The 25,516-nt window shown below is 46.4% G+C and overlaps 1 protein-coding gene and 1 non-coding gene across 4 annotated transcripts in view; one reads left to right on the forward strand and one right to left on the reverse strand.

The window, feature by feature from the left end:
- The window catches only part of LOC108313144 (adipocyte plasma membrane associated protein), a 27,864-nt gene extending 2,348 nt beyond the window's left edge, over positions 1-25,516 (forward strand). For 2 of the 3 annotated variants that reach the window (XM_037743072.1, XM_017541442.2), the window contains exons 2-9: positions 6,618-6,734; positions 11,302-11,417; positions 14,910-15,002; positions 16,914-17,030; positions 18,104-18,278; positions 18,811-18,945; positions 19,400-19,592; positions 24,414-25,516. In XM_037743072.1, the coding sequence (XP_037599000.1) occupies positions 6,618-6,734; positions 11,302-11,417; positions 14,910-15,002; positions 16,914-17,030; positions 18,104-18,278; positions 18,811-18,945; positions 19,400-19,592; positions 24,414-24,623 (1,156 nt within the window). In that variant the 3' untranslated portion in view covers positions 24,624-25,516. Of the gene's footprint in view, positions 1-6,393; positions 6,484-6,617; positions 6,735-11,301; positions 11,418-14,909; positions 15,003-16,913; positions 17,031-18,103; positions 18,279-18,810; positions 18,946-19,399; positions 19,593-24,413 lie in introns of those variants that run through there. The other variant, XM_017541443.2, reaches the window with a different exon arrangement.
- On the reverse strand, positions 14,369-14,475 carry LOC119473127. The gene has a single exon (XR_005202321.1). It is a non-coding gene; the product is annotated as a U6 spliceosomal RNA (small nuclear RNA).

Below are 25,516 nucleotides of genomic sequence, written 5' to 3' on the forward strand. Positions count from 1 at the left end.
TGATCTCTTTCAAAATGAGGTCTTGTTACCACCCTTTCTTTCTGCATTTATTATTGTAATATGGTAGCTGTTTTTCTTATTTGTCTTCTGCAGTTCTCTTTGTTTTCATTTCTTTTGTGGTCATTTAGTTCATGTAATAGTATTCTTGATTACCTTAAAAGTTGAGGGTTCAACATAAGCCAGGAAAGCCTGTGTATAGTGGGTAAAGTAAAGGAATCTAAATTAGGAAGTAAAAACATGAAACTGTTAGGATAAACTTTGGCACTTTAGGTGTGCTAAATAGAATAAAGGAAGCCTTGAAAGACATATTGCTAAATTGTCAGAACTAAGACATAGATTTTAGCAGTGCAAAGGACCCCTAGCAATATGTTGGCTGGTCTCCCAACTTTTGGCATGCAAGGTGGTGTTTGCTTTGTTTTGCTGATGAGATCATTGAGGTCTATGTGAGCAAGGTAGTTTATATGATAGTTACAGAGAATAGAGTTAAAAGAGAAATGAAAATGAATGGTGAAGGATAGAACTGGTAGCTGGACAATGAGAAGCGTATTTTTAAAATTGTGCTTTGGAAATGAGATTTTATGCCAAAGCTCTTGAATTTCTGTATTCAGATCCAGTGGAGAATTTGGTTGGTAAATTCTTGTATTCATTGTGGAACACAGATGAGCTAAGCACTTTAACATACCAGTGCAAGCTTATAGTTATTATTTGACATTGATTTCCCCAAATGCTTTAGAAACTTAGCTGTACACTGTGGAACTATTCCTTTTCTTTCGGAACATAGTTCTATCTAGGAAGAGAACTGTTTAATGTCCATATATGACTGTTTAGGGGTACAGAATGAATATATTGATTATTTAATATATTTTACTACATTAAATTCCATATAATTCTGCTTTTTCAATAAATTTCTGAAGGATTTTAATCTAATTAAAAGTCTCTGCTAGGTCCATTTTCCTTTTTCCTCTTGGAGACTAAAGAGTAAGGCAGGCAGTGCGGAGAAACGGATGAGGCCTTCAGGAGTTCATGAGGAGTCAGGCATCTGGAGTGTTTGTCTCAGCTCTGCCCCAGGTGTGTATTTTCAGGTGGCTTTTTAAACTTGTTTCTTAATTTCTTAATTTTCCAAGGATAAAGTGATGAATCTAGGAGCCCCAGTTTAAAGGATTGTGAAAATGAACAAATTCAAGAATCTGTCAGTAAAAAAGATGGGTTGATGCAGTTTGACTTTCTCAGGTTCCAGGGATCACCTTGACACATGAGGCTGCTGGTCCCCTATGAATTTGGGGCTAACAGGTTTTCCACAACAATCACCGGTGAATTTTGATCTCTTGGAGTCTGCTTGTTGGGACTTCAGTTCAGGACCCAAAGCCCTGATATCCTTTGTGCAGAGTTAGAGCCTACCCTTCAAACTCCGCCAAATCGGCTGGTGAATCTACAGAAGATTTTGCAAATTGTGGGCTGGCCAACAGCATTTGTCAAATCCTATTGCATCACTGTGGCTGTGCTCTTGCCTTTAGAGAGTGTAGGCAATTTCAGGTTGCAGATGTCCTCATGGAGATGGGCATCCCTTTCAAGAGAGTGGGGCAAAGAAATTGATTTCTCAAACTGCGTCTAGGAACTAAGTTGCCAACCTTCCTGGATGTGTCAGCACAGGATGGGAACCTGCAGTGCTTTGTCAGTGAAAATGGATAGGGATCGATATAGTGTCCTTTATTTAAATTAAAATAAAGAGAGTAAGAGGGAGGCAGGCACCGAGAAAAGACAGAAGAATTATAGTTGACTATGAGTTTGCAGGCAGCAACACTGATGAGGGCCTGCCAAAAAGTTAATGAACCTTGGGCTAGATAGAATAAGTGTGCCCAGAGCAGGGGTCCAGGAGCTGTGGTTGCTTCATTTATATAACAAGCTAACTCCATTTCAAGTACTCAGGAACCACACATGGCTAGTGGCTATTGTATTTCCATGATTGCAGAAAGTTCTATTGGACACTGCTACTCAAGGAGTTTTGTTTGAATTTAAGCTAGTATTTCTAATACGTGACCACAGAACTTTCCAGCGGAGGCTGGATCAGGTGGGGTTGGTGGGGTGTTGTACACTAAAGCAGGGCTGGTCACAAAGTTCTGACCAGAGAACTTTGACTGGGAAGGGAGCTGGATGGAGTTAGTGGTGTCCAGCTGCACATCAGGAACAATGGATGAAAAAGACTTTGCAGGCCCACCCTGAACCTACCAAACCAGAATTTCTGGGTTTTGTTTAAGGTAGCTCAGGCCATTTTGATGTAGCCCATCCAGGAGTTGGCAGCCTTTGGGAACAGTAGACTGAGTGGCCTTTAAGAGAGTGTTACTGCTAGATCCCTGGCACTGGGACACAAATCTTTGCCCCTGGACTTTTGGCCTCCTTTCTGGCTGTAAGCACCATGGCTTTCAGTCCTAGCTGGACTTTTTGTTTTGTACGTAATTGAGCCTTTAACCATTGTGTGAAAGGGCAACCAGATATTTAAACGGGGTGTCACCAGCTCTGAATCAGATTACCACATCAAGATTTTAAGAATGTAAGCTGCAGTGTGGTAGAGGAGAGGTCACAATGTTGGAATCCAGGGATCGCATCAGCTTCCTTTGCAGACAGGAGGGTCCCTGTTGGATTCAGTACCTGAGTGCAGTGAGGGCAGCGCTCAGGGCTGGCAGCCACATCTTCACCATCCATCTTTCAGTGTGCTTGTCTCTCTTTGGGATTCACACTGTCAAAAACGTTTCTGTCATTTCCTTGTGACCAGCCCTGCTTTAGTGTACAAGTACTTCATTTCTGTTGTGTTGGAAGACTTTACGTCACTTAAAGAAAATCACCTGGGTTGAAGAGTATCCTAGCCACTGGAGTGGCAGTTTGCATGGTGGAGTCACTGACTTTGTTTTGTTTTGCTTTTTAAACATCTTTATTGAGATGTAATTTGCATACCATAAAATTAACCTACTTAAAATGTCCAAATCAGTGATTTTTAGTATAATCATCCGTTTTGCAATAATTACCACCCTTAAGTGTAGAACATTTTTGTCACTGTCAACTTTTTTTTTTAGTCGAGGTGAAATTCGCATAACAGACAACCCCTTTAAAGTACACAGTTCACTGCTATTTAGTGTATTCACAATGTTGAGCAACCACCAGCTCTTCCTGGTTTCAAAACTGTTTGATCAAGGTGTTTACCTTTTACCTATTAAGTAATCACTCCCATTTACCCCTCCCACACAAATGTTCTTCAGCAGATGAGTAGGGCTGGACATGGTCGCTCATGCCTGTAATCCTAGCACTTTGGGAGGCTGAGGCAGGAAGACTGCTTGAGGCCAGGAGTTCAAGACCAGCCTGGACAATGTAGCAAGACATTGTCTCTACAAAGAGTAAAACAATTAGCCAGACATGGTGGTACACACCTGTAGTCCTAGCTACTTGGGAGGCTGAGACAGGAGGATCACTTGAGCCCAGGAGTTTGAGATTACAGTGAGATATGATCATGCCACTGTACTCCAGCCTGGTAGACAGACTGAGACTGTGTCTTTATATTTAAAAAACAAACAAACCAGATGAATGGGCAGCAAGTTGTGGTATATACATATATAATCAGCTGGTAACAGGAACTGTGTATGGATACATACTGCAACTTAGGTGGGCCTAGAAAATACACTGAGTGAAAGAAGCCAGTCATGAGGGGTCCTATATTGTGCGACTCTGCTTATATGAAATGCTTGGAATAGGTAAATCAACATGAGCTTTCACAGAGTTTTCAAACTTTGGCTCTGAAGGGCTCTGGGTCTGGGCATCCTCCTCTCCTTCCTCTTGCCCTTGGCAGGCAGTGCGTCTAATAGCCGCAGGCATACAGCCACATCTGGCTCTCAGTCGCGCTTTTCCAGCTCTTGTGCTGGCTGTGGGAAAGCCGCTTGAGCCTTTCCCTGCCCACTTTCTCATTTGTGAAGGAGGGAGATACCTAGTTGCGTCTGGTGGCCCACATAAAGCACGTTTTATGGCATACTCTCATTTTCACTGTGTTTGCCATTCCTTTTTTCCTGGCCCTACTCCTTTCCCTGCTGCAGACCTCTCAGGTTGCACGAGCCTGCCGTTGTGTCAGGTCATAGTTGGTCTGTGCTTTGTAGACGTTTTCATGCCTGTGGTTCTCATACCCTTGGCTGGTGTAAGTCAGACACATTAGAAGAAGATTATATGGTCCGGGGGTTTGGAGACAGGACTGGGAGGGAGAGGTTGACCTGACTTTCCCCTTCATTCTCACCTGCCCTCTTCTAGGAGCCTGGGCTCTCGTGGCCTCTCCCTGGCTTGGGTATGTGGCCTTTTATTTGGGTTTGTAGGTCCTGGACCACCTCCTTTTCCACCTAATAAAAAGGGCAAGGACTGGCAAGGTGGCATTTTACTTGGTCTCCGGTACGGGGTGAGCTGTTAACCCCTTATGAGCGAAGAAGAGGAATTTAGGGACAAGTTCATTTTTGGAAGCTTATTAGGAGAAAAATAGACATAAAATTCTCATCAGCAAGAGGAAATGCCAAAGGAAGAAGGCAATGGTTAGCACTGCCCCTGGGGTTGTCCTGCTCTGAAGGAGAAAGCAGCAGGAGAAACCGGGCCTCGCCTTCAACACTCTGCTTGGAAATGTCCTTAGCTGGGTCCAGTTTCAGTGTTTAGAGGCTCTGCCTTCCACATAACTGCAGGGCACGATTCAGCCAAGGTTTCTGCCACGTGTTACAGGATCCACTTTCCTCCAGTTTCCAATCCCACGTTCCTGACAAACTTCCATACCCTCCCCAGCACTGCCAAGTGTTCGCGCCCAGTTAGGTTTCTCCAAGGCGATGTATTTTTTTCCTGCTTTGCCCCTCTCTTCCTTCTGAGCCCTCAGGAGCAGAGTCTCTTAACATTCATAGTTTTACGACTGTGTTCAAGGAAATCTAGGCTTTTTCTATGCTGCTCCTCAGAATTCTTCCATCCTTTACCCACAGCTCGATTCCAAAGCTACTTCCACATTTTTAGATATTTGTTACAGGAGCACCCCACTTCCAGGTGCTGGAAACTAGTTTAACTAGAAAACTGTTAATTCTTATGGTTGCCATTAACAAATCACCACGCAGTGAGTGTCCTGAACAACACAGGTCTATCATATGATATTTCTCTAGGTCAGAAGTCCTGGGCAGGTCTCACTGTGCTAGGTCAGGGTGTCAGTAGAGCTGTGTTTCTGGAGGCTCTGGGAGACTCAGTTTCCTGCCCACTCAGGTTGGTGGCGGGACACTTTGTGAAAGCTGCTTCCTCTTCTTCCCCTTGGTCTTTCCTTTGTCTTTATTTTCACCTACCCCAGTAGAAATAGAGGGATTTATTTTCTTTTCTGCATTGTTTGTTAAAATCATGCATGTGCAGGACTTTATTCGTTTGTTAAAATCATGCATGTTTCAGGAGGTTACCCTGCCTAACACCCCGTTTCACATTGGTGGAAACTGTAGGTTTTGGAGTGGAGAAACTGGCCCGGAGTTGCCTGGCTGGTTGTTGGGGAGGAGGACTTGGCCTCCACGTTTCTACACCATACCCGGAACAGAGTTTAACATGTCTCAATGGCAGAAGACTACACTTCTGCCAAAAATCAAACCCTGCCCACTGAAATCAAGTCTGTTTTGTTAAGTGTGAGTCTTGAGTTTTTCTTTGTCAACACTTTAATTTTTTTGATGGAAGAAAATAATCTTACCTTAGGAACTCATGATTTTATTTGTTTTAAGTTAATATTTATATCAAGCTTTTAGTAAATTTGAATTCAGTTTATGTAAACAAATAATGATCCTGTGATGTTTACTTAGTAGCAAGAGGCCAAATGTTTTTACTTGTTTACCAGATGAGAAATACTATATGTGAAGATGGTTCTCGTCATTTGTCCAAATACTTCACCCAGGATTCCCAGGGAAGCTTTCAGATCTTCCCAAGGGTTTAGGAGTGATGACTTGGAATGCAAATTTTTTGGAGCCTGTGTAGATAACTGTCAGTATCTATCAAACTTCTTCTATTAGGTTGAAGAGCTGGGAAGTCCTTTTGAATTCCTAAAAGCAGGCTGGGAAGAATGACTGGGGAATTGGATTCTCAGGAAGTTGTTCTGCTTCCATGTCCTTCGTGAATTTAGCACACTGTCTTCTATCCATGAGAATCTTGGGGCTGTGCAGTTCTGAGTGTTGCTGCTTTGAATCCATGCACCAGGAAATCGTGGCTTTCGAGAATTACCCACCTTTTCTGTGAATGAGTATGCACCATTTACGTCATTAGAAGCCTTTTTTACCATTAAATTTTGTGCTCCTCAGTTCTTTGAGTTTGCCTTCTTTAAAACCCTGCTAGAGGATTCAATATCTGGAAAGTAACTGATCCAACGTATTCTACACAGGGGAAGCTGGAAGATTAAAAAAAAGAACAACAACAAAGGCGTGTTTGCCAATCCTAGCAAACAGTGCTAAAGTTTAATCACAGGCTAGAGGTCGGCCACCTTGCAGTGGGTAAACTAAATGAGCATCCCTGCCCCTACTGGGAGGACTTTCGGACCAGCCAACCTTGTCACCCTCTGAGACTCAGCTGATTGCCTTTGTATCTTTTATTTCTGGCAGCTCCTTTAGCGGCAGAGTTTTCCGAGTGACCTTCTTGATGCTGGCTGTTTCTCTCACCGTTCCCCTGCTTGGAGCCATGATGCTGCTGGAATCTCCTATAGACCCACAGCCTCTCAGGTAGGCTGCCCTGCAGTCCTCAGGAGGGGTTGCTTGCCAAAACGTAATAGGCTGAAATAATTTCCAAGGAAAGGAGGGTGCTGAAATCAGTCTGTTCTGAAAGGTAAGTTTGAGAAACAGTTTTGTGATTTCTTCAGTACCTGGGTTTTTATGCTGAATTAGGTGTTACTCAGGAAATATGCCTGGTATTTCCCTGTCATTGTTAAAAAACTACATAAACCAAAAATAAAATTTCAAAATTAGAGAAGCTTAATAATCATTAGAGATAGTTAACTGTAATTCATTTCAAGTAGCAAAAGCACACGCAAATGGAGATTAAGTTACCTTATAAGTAACTGATTTTCTACACAACCTATAATCAGTGTTATTTTTTTCCTAAGTTACCTTTCACCAATAGAGATCTATGAGCAATGCAGTCCATTATAATTTGAAAAAAGTAGTGTATATGTAGGGGCCCCCTGAAATAGATTCATGTTTGTAATTACAGTGGTACAGAGCCAGGCTCTCATCGATGTGATGATCTATAACTTCCATGCTGACCTAGTTGCAGGAGGGTTGTACAGTCTGGTTCAGTAATTTCCTGGTTCCCCTTGCAACTGCTGATGGGGTGAAGCCATCTGAAGCTTATTTTAAATGAATTAGTCCATGTAAAGCTTTAAAAACTTGAGACAAGAATCATATCTAATTAAAGAGTGAATATAACATACTAACTAAATAATGTAGTGTTTTATTCATAAAAATTAAGGCTTTATATTGAGTCCGATTCACTAAGAATATAGAGGACACGGTTCTGACCTTAGATTGACGTGTAGGTGAGTCAATTTTTGTTGTTGGATTTAGAATAGTGAAGGCACAGGGTGCTGTATACACACAATTTGCTCATGTAAGATTGAGACTGGGTGAAGGGCTAGGAACTCTAGTCAGCCCCAAGAATATCAGCTGTGTAATTCCTGTTGTGCCAGTGGGTCCTGAAACGTGTTTACCTGGCTGAGCCAGGCCTGAGGACATCCTGTCTCCGAAGGAGGGTGTGGGAAGGTGTTGTGTGTTTCTAACCCTTCTCAACAGAGCAGGATGGCTCATTCTACCTAAAGAGAAACTGATCTGGGCCTTCTTGGATAGTCCAGTTGGCTAAGGTGGGGGAGGGAACTATGTCCACAGTCAGGGATTAGAGGCTTGGGTTGTGGGGCAAGCCTCGGAGAAGGAGGCTGAGATTGAGCTTTGAGTTGGAGAGAGAGAGTTGGAGCCTCAGTGAGAGAAGACCTTTGATCTCAGGAAAGATGAGTTTATGTGCAGAAAGAGTGGTGAAGAAATGCACTAGGAAGAGGGGTATGTAGCTGTGGCCGGACACTGAAGGGAAGCAGGGCCCACTGGGGATTGAAAGTTGTTTTTACAAAGTAAGTTCTGTTTGTGGAGTAGAAGAGCCTGATGAGGAGGGAAAGGAAGAGAAGCAGTGGGACCGTCACAGCCAACAGGGGCCTCTCTCCTGGGCTCAGCTTTAGGAATGGCACACTCAGAATGGGAAGATAGATGCAAAATGCAGAGCAGAAGCAGAAGCCTGGTATGTGACAGAGCTTGGTGTGTCTCACGCAAGTACATGTGGCTGTGACACAGGCTGTGCCCCATGCATGCCATCTCAGCAGGCGCTGACTCAGCTTCGGCCTCTCAGTCCATAGTCACTCTGTGGAAGGACATGGTTTCTCTGCAGAAGGGAGCAAAAAGTTTATTTTTCATAGAAGGATATGGATGTTTCAAGTCACTGAGGAAAAATTAAAGTCAAATTTACTGTTAAAAAAAATTAGAGCAGCATTTTGGAGGATAGATTTGGTTGCTGTAATTTTAAAGACCAATAGGAAGGGTAATTCTACTGGCGGTTGAAAGTTGTGGTACTATTAGAAGTACACATTTTACTACCGGGTGGAACTGTCAACTGAGAGATATTAAAAAGTGGCAACAACCTTTATGGGTGGTCTGGGACATCAAGAGAAAATAGAAGCACTGTACAGAACTCAGGCAGGGCCCATACGAGACCTGCAGGGGAGGGAGAGGGCAGTGCCCCGCACCCTAGCTTCCTGTGTTAGAGACAGAGATGTGGGGACGTCAGAGACCTGGGTCTCAGAAGTGCTTAGGAAAATCTCTGTGCAGTCTGTGGGCTGCAGTGGGTCACGTCTCTGCAGTTGAGAATCACTGCATCAGTGCAGGCTTCCTTCACCTGTGTCAGCCATCTGTGATCATACTGACACCCTGTTACTCTGTTCACATCTCCCCAGGTTGTCACAGGGATCTTGAAAGCCACTCTGTACATGCTATGGGAATCAAGATGTCACATATGATGTGTCTGTGACAGCCCTCTAATCTTCCCAAAAGGAAGGAAAAGTGGTTTTGCAGGGCAGGTTTTTGGCAAAGCCCTGCAACCTTCCTGGTGACTTTGTCCCAAGTACTGAAACCAGCTTTGCAATAGTCCAGACTGGAAGAGTCACGACTCTTAGTCCCCGCCACACTCCTGGTCTGGCTGTTCTCCGATTTTTTTGAGATTTCTAAGTGTGGTCTAAGCTCTCACAGGAGTGATGTAGCACCCTGGGTAGACTTCCAAACACCTGTCCATTAGCCCAGTGGCCATTCCTGCCCTGTCTGCTGGGCTGATCCTCTTGACCATGGTGACCCCATGCTACCCAGTGTGTAGAAGTGACAGAGGCTGAGCAGAAACTGGTAACTCTGCCTTTGTCATCATTGCATGGCACCACTTGCCCCAGGTGAGGTTTCCCTTTCCTTCCTCTTTTGCTGTGAAAAGAGCTTTAAAGAAACCCTTTTTGCTCTTTTTTTTTTTTTTTTTAACTAATAATGCCCACCCATAGTTTTATTTATTTATTTATTTATTTAGAGACGGAGTTTCACTCATGTTACCCAGGCTGGAGTGCAATGGCGCGATCTCGGCTCACCGCAACCTCCGCCTCCTGGGTTCAGGCAATTCTCCTGCCTCAGCCTCCTGAGTAGCTGGGATTACAGGCACTCGCCACCATGCCCAGCTAATGTTTTGTATTTTTAGTAGAGATGGGGTTTCACCATGTTGACCAGGATGGTCTCGATCTCTTGACCTCGTGATCCACCCGCCTCGGCCTCCCAAAGTGCTGGGATTACAGGCCTTTTTGCTCTTGTCATAAATTTTTCCCCAGCCCTTAGCTCCTTGCTATTCTTGAACTCCCTGCCTTGCTGGAGGCAGGGGGCAGGGGATAATTGGAAGATATTCCTCCCCACTTTGCTTCCCTTCAACAGTGCTCTTGGGAGCCTTTTGTGTGCCATGTTCCATGCTGGGTGCTGGGAATGCAGTAGAGAAAAACACAGAAAGAAATCCCTGATCTCACGGAGCATATGCTGTAGTGGGGACAGACAGACCATAAACATAAAAGAAGCAAATTACACAGTGCCTGAGAAGCTGGTATGTGCTACGAGGAGCATGGAGCAGGGCAGGGGCCTGTGTTCAGGGGAGGTATTGGATATTCAGTTGGGTGGTCAGGGTGGGCCTCCTGGTGGGGGGAGTGTTGGTGTTCCAGGTGGAGCAAAGAGCTGGTGAGAAGGCACCGGTTAGGGAGATGCTGATGTAGTCAGGACCCGGCAGGGAGGGGCTGGTGTGGGGGATGCAGAAGGCACAAGAACGGGAGGAGGCAAGAAGGTGCTGTGGCCAGACTGTGGTGCTCAGAGGCTGCTGCCAGGACTTGGCTCTGGGTGAGAGAGCCATGGTGGGGCTCTGAGGAGAGGAAGGTCATGATCTGACCTGCTTGCTGGGTTGAGAGTAGGCTACAGGGGTCAAGGGAGGAAGCAGGCGCAATAGGATGGTGGCCCTGTCAGGGTGGTAAGGAGGACATGGGGAGAAGGGGTTTAATGGTGTCTGTTCAAAGGAGCCTCAGCAGAACTTGATGGTGGATTGGGAGGTGTGACATACTGGCATGTGGATGGGAAGGACAAGTAGAGGCAGGAGTTCCTGGAGCCGTGTCTGTGAGAAGGGCTCCAGGGCTCAGCTTAAGCCCCTGCGTCAGGGAGAGCCTGGTGGGCCCTGAGAGTGTCGGCGGGAGATGGAGTGCCCTGTGCTGGACCATGGGGCGGTGGCTGCAGTCCCAGGAAGGTCTCCCCTTGCTCTTCCATCTTCTCTGTGAAGCACGAGGCCGGGCCATCAAGTGTGAAATGTGGGCACCACTTGCCACCACTTTAGGTGGACTCCAGTGGCTGTAGTGCTGTGTGAGTCACAGGGGTGAGGAGGTCCAGCTGCCCTGAGGCATTGGATGGGGTGGGGAGCTGGGTAGCTGGAGGGTGGGTGAGCTCAGGCCCCAGGATGATCTCAGGAGACAGGACTGTGAAGGCCTTGCATTAGCACATTTATGTTGTCATATTTTTTTTGTACTGTGACATTTTCTGATACCCTGAAACACTTTTTTCTTAACCCTTGTATTTATGGCAACTGGGGAGGTTATTAGAAAGTGCCATCTTTATCAAAGAACCAAGACTAGGGCCTCGGTATACATTTTTTTCACATGTGTATTTATAGACAAATCTCTGGAATTGCATTATTTTGCAGCTTCAAAGAACCCCCCCTTTTGCTTGGTGTTCTACATCCAAATACGAAGTTGCGACAGGCAGAAAGGCTGTTTGAAAATCAGCTTATTGGACCGGAGTCCATAGCACATATTGGGGGTAAGTCTGAGCTGGGGGACCTTCCAGGCTGTCTGTTGTCTGAGGGGACAGGTTCTGTGGGAGCAGCTGCAGTGGCTCACTGCCCCTGGACTGGGACCCTGCACACCCTTCTTCTTTTTTTTTTCTTGAGACGGGGTCTTGCTCTGTCACCAGGCTGGAGTGCAGTGGTGCAATCTCAGCTCACTGCAACCTCTGCCCCCCGGGTTCAAGCAGTTCTTCCGCCTCAGCCTCCCAAGTAGCTGGGACCACAGGTGCGTGCCACTACGCCTGGCTAATTTTTGTATTTTTAGTAGAGACGGGGTTTCACCATGTTGGTCAGGATGGTCTCTATCTCTTGACCGCATGATCCGCCTGCCTCGGCCTCCCAGAGTGCTGGGATTACAGGTGTGAGCCACTGCGCCTGGCCCCTGCACACCCTTCTTAGCTGTGGCCGTGAGGTTTGGCCCCAGACATCGCGTGGGAGGGCCCTATGGGAGTGGCTCTTCCTGCTGGTCTCATCTGTCTGGATTACATGCCATTTTGGCACTGGGTGATTCTGAGTTCATCTCTATGGAGCACTTTCTTGTGCTTAAATTGTTATGAAAGGAAAAAGACCAAATACAGATATTGATGTTGAGTTCGTTTACCAAAGTTAAATAGGTGTTTGACAGCACAGCATTTCTTAGTTCCGTTTGCTTTGTATAGATTTCACTGTGAAATGGAGACAAATGGTTCTCATATTTCCACTGTTTTTGTCTGTTTGAAAGCTCACTTTGATGGGTACACTTAAGGGTAATCATCTGCATCACACTTGCCCATGCCTTAGAACTAGAATTAGGTTTGGTTCTAATACTTGCATCTCTAGCAACCTTGAACAAGGCATTTTCTGTTTTAAAAATGAGAATTAAGCTTAGTATTGGAAAGGCACCGATAGTCACAGATAGTTTGCAAACTCAATCTGGTGTGGACTTGCTGAGCAGTGTCTTTGGAAGTGCTGCTTGTTACTCTGAAACACACTGTTCTCCAGGCGGTGGCTCTGGATGTATGCACACAGGGTGCTTCTGTTGTGCTCCCAAGGCTGGGCACTGGCCTCTCTTCTGGTGGTGTTTGACCAGCTTCTCTTGCCCGGCCCCTTCTATTTGTCACAGGCCCCAAGGACTGGCCTATTTCTGCAGTTACTGGTTTGTTTTCTTGGCTGTCAAAGTCAAAATTGATTCAAGAAGAGTAAATATCATGATAGAACTTAAAAAGACATTAGCATTTATTTGTAAATTTTATAAGTTTTAGCATTTTTTGGTAAAAAATCAAATATTGCTGCTTAACACTGAAGCTTAACAGCAGTTGAAGTGCAAACCAATGATTTTACTTCTCAAAGAGAGCACTTTCCTGTCTTTTTCCTTTTCACTGGGATATTTGGGCTATGTTGGATAGTTTGGGTCTTTGCCCTCTCCTTATGAACTTTAGGATTAATTTATCTGTATCTACAAAATAACTTGCTGGGATTTTGATTGGCATTGCATTGAATCTATAAATTAAGGTTGGGAAAAACTGACATCTTGACAATGTTGATTATTCCTGTTCATGAACATGGAATATCTCCCCATTTATTTATTTTATTTATTTCATCAGAATTTTTTAGTTTTCCTTATATAGACCTTGTGCGTATTATATTTATTCCTAAGTATGCCATTCTTTTGGATGCTAATGTACATATATTGTGTCTTTAATTCCAAACTCCATTTGTTCATTGTTAGTGTAAAGGAAGGTGAATCAATATCTTGCAGTATCCTGCAACCTTGCTATAATTGCATATTAGTTCCAGGAGGGGTTTTCTTTTGTTGTTGATTCTTTCAGATTTTCTTCCTAGACAGTTATGTCACTTGCACACAAAGACGATTTTATTAAGCCAGGCGCGGTGGCTCATGTCTGTAATCCCAGCACTTTGGGAGGCTGAGGTGGGTGGATCACCTGAGGTCAGGAGTTCGAGATCAGCCTGACCAATATGGTGAAATCCCATCTTTAAAAAAAAAAAAAAAAGCTGATTTTATTTCTTTCTTCTCAATTTGTATACCTTTTGTTTCCTTTTCATGTCTTGCATTAGCTAGGTCTTCCAGTATGATGCTGAAAAGAAATGGTGATAAGGGACATCTTTGCCTTGCTCTTGATCTTAGCAGGAAAGCTTCTAGTTTGTCACTGATAAGTATGACGTTAGATGTAGATTTTTAAAATAGATGTTCTTGATTAAGTTAAGAAAGTTTCCCTCTATTCCCAGCTTGCTGAGAGTTTTTAATCATGAATGAGTGTTGGATGTTACCAGATGCTGTTGATATGATCATGTGATTATTCTTGTTTAGATTGTAGAAGTCTCTAACTGTGATAGTGGATTCTGTTTCTCCTTGCAGTTTCATCAGTTTTTGCCTCACATATTGGTGCTCTGTTGTGAAGCATATACACATTAAGGATTCTTATGTCTTTTTGAGGAATTGACCCATTTGTCATTGTGCGATGCTCCTCTTTATCCCTGATAACTTTCCTTGGTCTTAAGTCTTTTCTGTGTGAATTTAATACAAAAGCTACCCTGGCTTGCTTTTGGTTAGTGTTAACATGACATACTTTCTTCATCCCTTCACTTTTAATCTATGTGTCTTTATATTTAAAGTGGGTTTCTTGTATACAATATAGAGTTGGGTCTTGCTTTTTGAGTCATTCTGGCAACGCCTGTCTTTCAGTTGGTGTATTTAAACCATTTATGTTTAAAGTGATTCGTGATATATTGGATTAATATCTACCGTATTTGTTACTATTTTTGCCCTTATTCTTTGTTTCTATTTTTGTGTTTTCCTCTTTCTACCTTTTGTAGTTTTAAACTGAGTATTTTATATGATTCCATTTTCTCTCCTTTCTTAGCATATGACTTATACTTCTTTTTTTACTTTTTGTGGTGTTACCCTTGAGTTTGCAATATGCATTTGAAAACTGTGAAATATTTTAAGAATTTGTGTATCATCAGTGCCCAAGGGGCATGCTAGTCTTTTCTGTATTGTTCTAATTTTAGTATGTGTGCTGTTGAAGTGAGTGCTTACTGTGCTGTAATTTTCTCCTAGAGGATTTCTGGCAGTTCTTCCCCTTTAGTTGGATACAATCAATGTCAGTAGCAGACATTGATGTGAGGTGAATATGAACTCATGCCCCTAAGTGCTAAGTGTCAGCTTGAGTGCTTCAGGACTGGAGGAAATCCTCACAGTTCTCATCACTGACTGGTATCTGCTGTACCCTTGCTCTAGAGTCAGGTTCATGCCCACAGGCTGCTTCCCTAGGGCCCCACAGTTTTATTGCTGTAAGTTTGAAGAATTTTTTGCATTCCCAGAAATTGCGTTTCCTTCATCTTCAGAATTGCCACTTCCTCTTGGGGGGCAGGGGGAACACATAAACAGGCCCTCTTGTAGGAGAAGGTGGCACAGTCACAGTTCTTAAGCTAACATTGCTCTTCCTCCTTTTTGTGTTTTTAAACAGATGTGATGTTTACTGGGACAGCAGATGGCCGGGTCGTAAAACTTGAAAATGGCGAAATAGAGACTATTGCCCGGTTTGGTTCGGGCCCGTGCAGTAAGTTGGTGGTAATCCCCTGACATGTATCTCTTCCAGTCTTTCAGAAAGATGTCGGATTTCTCTGTGGAACTGCTTTTCCCTAGAATGCTTGTGGGGGAAAAAGAACCTCTGACCATTTAGCAGAAGGAAAGTGATGTCACCATGAGCTCTTCATTTGCCTGGTAGTCCCTGAGCCTCATGGTGCCTGATGGTCACCTGCAGCCCCCATTTTGCAGCTGGGCCGTGGCCGTGGCCCCTGCTTGGTACTGTGTGGGCCTCGCCCCTCACCATTTTCCTGGGGTCACTGTCTTTGTGGTAGTTCAGAAGCCAATAGGTATTGTCAGTGTGCTGCTGTAGAAAAGCAGGTGGCCTTGTCATTACTTGGATTGTAACTGCTATTCTGCCTTGGTCACAGCAATTTCAGCCCTGTCATTCAAAGTGAGAATACTCTTAAGTCACTCAGATTTTGGAGAAGTGGAGTAGAAGACTCACTGTTTAAAACTGATAGTCTATAGACTTAATAGTGCCATTTTTTAATAGTTGGAATGTTTTTATTAAAATGATGCATTTTAATAAACACAACACAAAGGTACAAAGAAGAAAATAAAGATCACCTGCATCTTTTCAGATGTAATTGTTAGGAACATTTTAGTGAATGTCTTTTCAGACATCTTTCTGTTAATGGACATCCACACCCACACACAGTTTTATATGATGGAATTACACTCTACATCAATTCTTTAACCTGCCTTTTTTTGTGCCATATTGTCAGTAAGCACCCTGCAGTGGACATCTCACAGTGAACATCCTGCAGTAAGCATTTGCAGTGAGCACCCATGGTGAGCACCCTGCAATAAGCACCTGCAGTGAGCACCCTGCACCCTGCAGTGAACGTCCTGCAATAACCACCTGCAGTGAGCACCCCGCAGTGAACACCCTGCAATAAACACCTGCAGTGAGCACCCCACAGTGAACACCCCGCAGTAAACACCTGCAGTGAGCACCCCGCAATAAACACCTGCAGTGAGCACCCTGCAGTGAACACCCCACAGTAAACACCTGCAGTGAACACCCCACAGTAAACACCTGCAGTGAACACCCCGCAGTAAACACCTGCAGTGAACACCCCACAGTAAACACCTGCAGTGAACACCCCGCAGTGAACACCCCGCAGTAAACACCTGCAGTGAACACCCCGCAGTAAATACCTGCAGTGAACACCCCGCAGTGAACACCCCGCATTGAACACCCCACAGTGAACACCTGCAGTGAACACCCCGCATTGAACACCCCGCAGTAAACACCTGCAGTGAACACCCCGCATTGAACACCCCGCAATAAACACCTGCAGTGAACACCCTGCAGTGAACACCTGCAGTGAACACCCCGCAGTGAACACCTGCAGTGAACACCCCGCAATAAACACCTGCAGTGAACACCCCTCATTGAACACCCCGCAGTAAACACCCCACAGTGAACACCCCGCAGTGAACACCCCGCATTGAACACCCCGCAGTAAACACCTGCAGTGAACACCCCGCAGTAAATACCCCGCAGTGAACACCCCGCAGTGAACACCCCGCAATAAACACCTGCAGTGAACACCCCACATTGAACACCCCGCAGTAAACACCTGCAGTGAGCACTCTGCAGTGAACACCCTGCAATAAACACCTGCAGTGAACACCCTGCAATAACCACCTGCAGTGAACACCCTGCAATAAGTACCTGCAGTGAGCACCCCACAGTGAACACCCTGCAATAACCACCTGCAGTGAGTACCTGCAGGGTGGTTCTAGCTGTATGCCATGGTCTTGTTTTGTTCCATACAGCATGATGTATGGGAAGGGATGGATGAGAGAACTGGAACTGCAGAGAGCACAGGTAGAATCTGAGACCAACTACCAATACCTGTCTTTTTTTTTCTAGAAACCCGAGATGATGAGCCTGTGTGTGGGAGACCCCTGGGTATCTGTGCAGGGCCCAATGGGACTCTCTTTGTGGCTGATGCATACAAGGGACTATTTGAAGTAAATCCCTGGAAACGTATGTGACAATATCTTATTTCTGTCTATGATGATTTTAGATCTTCTAACAATGTATGTATGCATAGACTTAATAGGATTTGTTAACAACAGTCTACCAAAAACTGATATTTCTTATTTACTGAACAGTACTGAAAGCATTGCCTGGAAAAGTCAGCTAGTTTTAAACACCAGAAAACTCCCTACCCATGATTCCATTTGGTCCATGGAATTTCCTCCTCCTATTTATATTTTAGCTACAGGGTCTCAAAAGGACTTATTTTGAGGAAATTAGACCTGTTTCTGTCTATATTTTTCTGTGTCTTTGCATCTTGTCTATTTGTTTTCTGCCTCTCTTTGTCTTCTCTGTGGCCTTCCCTTTGTCTCCGCCTTTCCATTGTCTCCCGTTGTTCTTCCTCTTCTCTCTCCTGACTGCTCGTGTGTCCCCTTGACCAAGCTGTAATATGTGCTGTGTGTCTGAGTGGAGGTGTTCCTGCCAGGGAGGAGTCTGTCATCTTGTGTAGTGCGTGGGGACCTGAATGTAGGCCCTGCAGCCCAGTTGCTTGGGGACATTCATTCTGCTGGCCACCAGCTGTGACTGTGCAGGTCCCTTGGCTGCTCTGTGTCCAGCTTCCTCATCAAGTCGAGGTCACAGTAGCCCTGCCCATGGGATTGTTGTGAAGGTTTAAAGGTGATCACACCTGGAGAGAGCTTAGCACTCCGTCCATGTTCTTTCTACTGTTTTTCAAAACTTACTACAACTTTTTTTTTCAAAAAGCAGATGAGTAGAATATGTCTTATTTCTCTCAAACAAATAGAACTAAAGCCTAACATTCGGAATGGATGTATCAAGTTAGTTGGCCTTAGTAAAAGAAAGATTCCTCATCCTTATAGCAAAGATTCTGCCTTAAACGAAGTTAGTCTAAAACGAATCATTTAACACCTAATACTGTTTTTAGTATAAGAAGGAATAAATCTGACATATGGAGAAGTTTATCTTTTTAAGTCAGGCTGGTTAATATTTTGAAATTATTGAGAAGCAAGTTCCCAGTTCAAGCCAATTTTTTTTCTTTTTCTTTTTTTTTTAAACTTCAGGTGAAGTGAAACTGCTGGTGTCCTCTGAGACTCCCATTGAGGGGAAGAAAATGTCCTTTGTGAATGATCTTACGATCACTCAGGATGGGAGGAAGATTTATTTCACTGATTCTAGCAGCAAATGGCAAAGACGAGACTACCTGCTTCTGGTGATGGAGGGCACAGATGACGGGCGGTGAGGCCTTCCTGCAGGTCTCCCATTTGCTGAGTTTGCTAGCCAGGCTGGCTGCTCCAGCAGAGCTTGTTACTTCTAGGGAACAACGGAGTATTTCCAGCATCATATTTCAGCTTCTAGGGCAGGACCTTAGTGGCTTCTGGAGGCAGGTGATGGATGTCACAAAGTGGAGCAAAGCACTTTCGTTTTCTCTGAGAAATTAAAACAGACCAGTCTGTTTGAGGGTGTGAGTCTGCGCAGTTGGGAGAGACCCTGGAGGCGGGCCTGGGCTTTGGGTTGCCTTTCTGAGGGGGACTCCTGCCCGGCTCCAGGTCAGTGAGAGAAGTGACCATGGGATTCTCTGGAGGGGACACTGGATCTGCTCTGGATGGGGAAGGGACCCCAGGGGCCAGCCTCGAATCAAGTTTGAGTGGGGGTCCAGGGCCTGTTGCTTTGAGATGGGGCGGAGTCACCTGCAGGCCCATGCCCTGAAGGCCCAGAGCAGGAGCCACGGACTCTTCCCCCATAACCCTCTGCTTTTGGTGTTCTGCAGCCTGCTGGAATATGATACTGTGACCAGGGAAGTAAAGGTTTTATTAGACCAGCTGCGGTTCCCCAATGGAGTCCAGCTGTCTCCTGCGGAAGACTTTGTCCTGGTGGCAGAAACGACCATGGCAAGGATACGAAGGTGTGTGTGGGGTTAGCTGAGCGGTCAGTTGTCAGCCAGAGTGCATCCTGGCTGGGATAGGGTGGGTATGGGAATGGGATCGACAGGAATCAGAGGCAGCAGCGCACCTTCTGCGTGGCATGTTAATGAAAGAAAATTCAAGGGTGCGCTTTCTTTCTCCTATTGTGAGTTGCAGTCTGGGAGAGTGTCTTAAGTTAAGGCCAACTGGCCCAGCCTGGGCCTTATTCCTCTGCCAGCAGGGCCTTGGTCCTCCCCCCACCTGCTTCCCCTCTGTTCATGCTGGGCCCTGGGCACAAAGTTTCCTTCTCAGCAGCTGTGCCTTTGTTCATGATGGACATAGTTAGAGGACTTTGCCATGTATATATTTGGACCCAGACCAATGTGGTGCTTGGCAAAAATTTTTTTCTTGAATTATGGGGCTACTGCTCACTGTCTGCTTGGGTGATTTTTTCAGAGTCTATGTTTCTGGACTGATGAAGGGGGGAGCCGATCTGTTTGTGGAGAACATGCCTGGATTTCCAGACAACATCCGGCCCAGCAACTCTGGAGGTTACTGGGTCGGCATGTCGACCATCCGCCCTAACCCTGGGTTTTCCATGCTGGATTTCTTATCTGAGAGACCCTGGATTAAAAGGATGATTTTTAAGGTAACTATAAAACAGTTATTTTAAGAAACAGTGGAAATGAATCTAATCATATTTTTTGACGCTTATAGCTTAAAAATCTAGTTGTGCTTGTAGTATTTGGCTCTTTGAATGACTACTTAGAAACACATTTCATTCTTCATCATGAAATGTAGATTTAAACATTTAGACCCGTTGGTTCTTCTGGTTTCCCTGTTTCTGGGTGTTTTTATCAACACCCTCGCCATCGTGGCTTTGGGCATCCACCTGCCTGTCAGTCTTGCTGCTCCGTCTGCCGTGGCTGTGCCAGACCTCTCTGCTCTCCACCCTCCTTGCTGCCTCCTCAGGGAAAGAGTCAGCAGGTGCCTTCCTCCCCTCCCTGCAGGTGTGACCATGCCTGTAACCCAGTCTCCATGGCCGCCATCCTGCCTGCTGCCTTCTTGCAGCCTCACTGTCAGGCATTCTTCTCCATGGGGTTCTGCCCTTTCACCTCTTAGCACACCCAAATCATTCCCTTTAAAAAGAAAAAAGGCACCCACCCCCACCAATGGCCAGCCACAGCCCCTTTAACACAATAGCCCCTTCAACACAACAGCCCCTTCAACACAGCTTTTAAATGTTGTGCATCCTGCCATTTTGGTGGCTTCCCTGAAGTACCCTGCATTATAACTCAGCACGTTTACACTGCGGAGGGGTCACTTGGCTGGCGTGAGCACTTGTGTAATACAGAGATCTGGTTTTCCAGCAAGCTCCATGTCGCAGGCTGAATAGGTATTTAAAATTGATACTGAATATTTGAACTGATGTGGAAATACTAGCTTGCAGTCCTGGTGCTAACAGGCAGCAATTGCCGAGTCCTGGTGCTGGGCTGTGTGCCTGGACCCCTTCTGGGGGCTGCGTGCACATTCTCAGTCAGGTTGGCCCATGGCCTTCAGTGATGTGAGTTGTGAGTTGCTGTGTGGGAAGTCCTAATCTGTTCAGAAATCTGTCCTTCTCTTTGCCTTATTGGCTCCAGAGCCCACATCTGTTCCTGCTGGGACCTAGGGGAGGCAGAATGGCAGCTGAGCCTGCTCAAGTGTTTTGGAGACTGCTGGACCAGCTGTGGGACCCTGGGCCAGGGACTTGGTCTCTTTGCTTTGGGTGCTCTGTGTGTAAAGTAGAAAGGATAATAGCACTTCATCAGGTGCTGGGAACATTTAGTGAGAATATGCACGTAGTGTAGGGTAGTATGTGTTCAATTTTTGTGTCAGTCGTCCTGCAGCAAGGATGCGATCATCACCTGGCAGTGGTGTGTCTCTTCGCCTGACTAGAACATGTGCACCATAAGAGCAGGTGTTTTTCTGTTTAGTTCATGCATAGTTCATTTGTCATCCTCCACACCTGCAACAGCGCCTGGCACATGTAGGCGTGAGGAGGTACCACTGATCAAGGGTGCAGTTAGGGAGGGGGCTGTAAGTGTGAGGGTACACAGAATCTTCCTGCAGCTGGGTGAGGAGGTGCCAGAGGGAGGACCACACCCCCATGGACTTGGAAAGAGGGTCTGATTTTATTCAAAATGTAATCCAGGTCACTGAAGAGTTTTTTGTTTTGTTTCGTTTTTGAGATGGAGCCTCGCTTTGTCACCCAGTCTGGAGTGTAGTAGTGTGATCTCAGCTCACTGCAACCTCTGCCTCCAGGGCTCAAGCAATTCTCCTGCCTCAATCTCCCGATTAGCTGGGATTACAGGCATGCACCACCACACTCGGCTAATTTTTGTATTTTTAGTGGAGATCGGGTTTCACCACGTTAGCCAGGGTGGTCTCAAACTCCTGACCTCAAGCGATCCACCCACCTCAGCCTCCCAAAGTGCCGGGATTACAGGCGTGAGCCACCACACCTGGCTTGATTTTTTTTTTTTTTTTAATTTTGAGATAGTATCAAAGCTGTGGAAATGTAGCAGGGATGGTACAAGGAATTTTTTCCCAGCACTGTTTTCGAGTCACCTGCTGACCTGATGCCCTGTCACTTATTGCAGATACCTGAGCGCGTTTGGCACATTCTTCATTACATCAATCAAAACCAGGAGATGCCCACAGCTCCCCTGCAACTGTCCAGTCTGCAGGCCCCATTCAGATTTTGCCAGTTGTCCTAGTGTTGTCCTTTATAGCAAAGGAATCAACCCAGGATCAGGAGTGATGTTTAGTTGTCAGCTCTGTTTAATCTCCTTCAGTCTGGGGGGTATTCAGCTCCTCAAGTCTTTTTGAATTTTTGGCCTTGATCCTTTGGACGTGTACAGGTCAGCGGTCTCTCAGAATGTCCCTCCAGTAGGGTTTCTCTGATAGCTTTTCACTTTTAGATTCTCGCATTGCTAGCAGCAGTGGCACAGCAGTGGAGCTGTGCTCATCTTGGTGTGGCTGTTATGAGGGCACAGTTTGCTCTGTTATGGGGAGCGGCAGCTTTGGCCACCAGATTCAGGCGGGGAATGCCAGGTGTCTCCACCTTGAAGTGACTCTTCCATGTGTAGTTACTGAGTCACTTGTGGAGAGATGGTTTCTGTAAGTAATCATCAGTGCCATCTCATGGTTACCCATGTTCTTAATGGGGATTATATTACAGTCATCATTTATTTTGATGCTCAAATTACCCGTCTGTGGCTAGGAGGAGCCCCTTCAGTGGGACTTCTGGGCCTTTGGGCACGCTCTGTCGTCTTGGACTAGCTCCTCGCTTTCTGGCACACAGGTCGTTCCATGCTCCTCTCATATTGTCCCTGCTCCGGCTCTGCAGTCGGCCATTTCTGTCAGGAGTCCTGGTTCCCTGTGGAGGAGCTCTGGGTGCCAAGTGTATTCATTGCCTTGGGTGTTGCTGCTCCCAGGTTCCCAAGGGACAATGCTGGAAGTATAAGCACATGATGTGTACTCACACATGCCTGCATGCGTAGACATCACATACTGCTCACGCTTATGCCTGCATCTGTCATCTGTAAATTGAAAACCATGACAACACCACAGGACTGATTCAAGTTTTCTCCTGTTATTTCTCCCCCTAGTTGTACCTCTCTTCTCTAGCAGTGAGAAATCTGGATCCCATTGTCCTCCCTAGGTTTACCTGCTCAACCATTTCCCTGCATGTGATGAATCTGTGGCTGCTGTCCCCTCTCACATGGCCCCGTCCAGGGCTGTAGCACCCCATGCTGGGCTGTCCCCTTCCTCCCCGATCACGTGCTGGAGGCTGCCTTTCCCCTCAAGGGTTCTGATCCCTGCACCGGCTGTCCCTGGGTATACATCTCCTCACCTGCATGGGCTCTCATAGCCTGATCTGGACCTCACTGTGGGGATACCTCCTCACCCCATGTGGGCCCTGACAGCCCAGACCAGGTCATCCCACTGCAGGGACACCTCCTCACCCCAAGTGGAGTGGGCTGGTCTGGGCCACCATGGTCTGGGTACACACGTACCCTGCTCTGCCCCATGCGTGGCGTCTTGATGGAGTTGTTTAGGAGGGGAGTGATATAGTACAAAGAATGTTTTTAAAGATAACTGCAGCCCCTGCAAGGAGAACAGCTTGCAGCAGGGCTCAGGAGGCTGTCCCAGTGATTGCGGAGAGGCAGCAGGGCAGGGCCCAGGCCAGGGACACACACAGCAGATGGCAAGACTGACAGCTGGACTTGTAGGGCACAGAGAGACCGGAATCAAGAATGAGGGCTGAGGTCCTGGCCTTGTCTCTGGAGCTGGGGAGGCTGTCGAATTTGAAGTGCTGTTAGAAAGTCCAGGCAGACATGGGTCCCAGACAGTGAGTGACTTAGCACCGGGGTTGGAAATAGAGGTGGAGATTTGCGAGCTTTCTGGGAAAGTGACTAGTTGTAATAGTGAGAGAGGATGAGGTCTCCTAGGGAGAAGAGGGGAGAGAGGAGAGAGGAGAGAGGGAAGGATTCATGGCCGAACAGCAGTTGTGGGTTGTGGGAAGCCTTGGGCGTTTTTTGAGCTGTAATGCAGCTGATCTATTGCTATTGAACCTAGAGCCCAGTCAGCTTTTCGTCTGCTTGAACGTTCCAGTGACTGGGTGACATTATTTGTTGGACACTTGTTTGGGTATTTTCCCTTGTATTAAAAGCTGGAAGTCTGTCTGTTTATTTCCATTCCTTGGTCTTAGGCGGTGGAGTGCTTTGTCATAATTTCTGACCAGGTGTCCTTCTGCTCTGCCAGAAATCATGTCTCTCTCCATCTGGTTTCTCTGCTTAAAACTCTTCTACAGCCCTGTGTGGCCACAGAGTCCAGGTCTAAGCGCTTTTCCATCCGTCCAAGGAGGTGTTCCTCAGGATCTGCATGCCCCGCTTTGAGGAAAGCAGTGGGATTTCACTTTCTGTTTTGGAAGCCATGTCATGTGGTGTGTGGACCTGCTCGCTTGTTTTGAACGTGAACCGTTCTCAAATCTTCATCATTGGCACCTTATCTATTTGAAATGTTTTAAACCTAAACAGAAGACTTGTGTATTCCAGGGAAGCTGTGCTGGTTGTGATCTGATGGGTCAAGGTCATTCTGAGCCTTGGCTTTAGTGCTGTGACTGCCTCGGATGTGATATGTGTCCCTCTGAGTTCAGCCAGGCCGTCTAGAGATGTACTCGCGTTGCTATCCTTGTGCTGGGGAGCCTCCTTGGCCTGATCTTCATAGGGACAGGGGTGGGGTGGGGCCTGCTTTGGGGCCCCTGGGCTGGGAGTGGGAGCTGGGTTAGTCTTGGCACTGCCCTCTGGGGCTGTCCTTTCATGGGAAGGAGTCAGGCCATTCCTGGGTGGCGGCGGAGGTGCGGCTGATCTGCTCACAGCATTCTTGGCCAGCTGGTGAACTCTCCCTGCACTGTGCTTCCCTCTAGCTCTTCAGTCAGGAGACGGTGATGAAGTTTGTGCCGCGGTACAGCCTTGTCCTAGAACTCAGCGATAGCGGTGCCTTCCGAAGAAGCCTGCACGATCCTGATGGGCTGGTGGTCACCTACATCAGCGAGGCGCATGAGCACGACGGGTACCTGTACCTGGGCTCCTTCAGGTCCCCCTTTCTCTGCAGACTCAGCCTCCAGTCTGTTTAGCCCGCCCAGATAGCTGCCCTTGCCACGCAAGCCGGGAGTCTTTACACTCAGGCACCGGGCCTTGTCCAGAAGGAGCTGTAGACACAGTCGTGGTTCAAGTGTCCACACGCACCTGTCAGTCCCTGAGGGGTGGTGGGCACGGCTGCTTCATCCTCTTCGAGGATGCCCGGGACCTGCCAGGGGCACCTTCACCTGGGCCCGTCTTTCTGTTGAGAGGGAAGTGTAACATATCTGCCACAGGGAGGATAAATTCATGTAAAGCCATTTTCTCTTAAAACAAAACAAAGCTTTCTAAGTACAGTCATTCTCTAGGACTTGGGAAGCTCCTTGCACTTGGAACAGGGCTCAGGTGAGTGGAGCAGTGACGCACTGCCCTTGAGCATGCTGCTGCGACCCTGTCCCGTGGCCTCAGTGTCCTTCTTGACTGTCATATAATGTGCGATCATACCTTTGTTTGTTGGGGGGGGATGGAAGAGCAGAGGGAGCACGGCCCAAGGGTGTTGAGGCGAGCAGTGAGAGCTGTGTAAGCCAAGAATGGAACCGTGTTCCCAAGGGTTGTGTGGGACGGGGGCGCTCCATAGTGCATAGGAAAAGCACATTGACTCTAGTGGCTCAGAGAGAACTTTGCTGGGTTTCTTTCTGTGAATATCTCCACACTGCCCATGCTGACCATGCTGGAATTGGATGATTCTGCAATTCGGGACCCATTGCAGGGGTGCGTTCAGTAATGTCATGTCTGTGACCTTTGTTCTTGACCCCTAGACCCCAAAATGTGAACAGTGCACGTGTTAATGTCATCTTTGCTCATGTGTTATAAGCCCCAAGTTGCTGTATATTTTCACAGGTATGTCTACACACTGGTCATGATTTTGATAATAAATATGATCAATCGA

Source organism: Cebus imitator, unplaced genomic scaffold, assembly GCF_001604975.1.
Source record: "Cebus imitator isolate Cc_AM_T3 unplaced genomic scaffold, Cebus_imitator-1.0 Scaffold134, whole genome shotgun sequence".
Taxonomy (NCBI): domain Eukaryota; kingdom Metazoa; phylum Chordata; class Mammalia; order Primates; family Cebidae; genus Cebus; species Cebus imitator.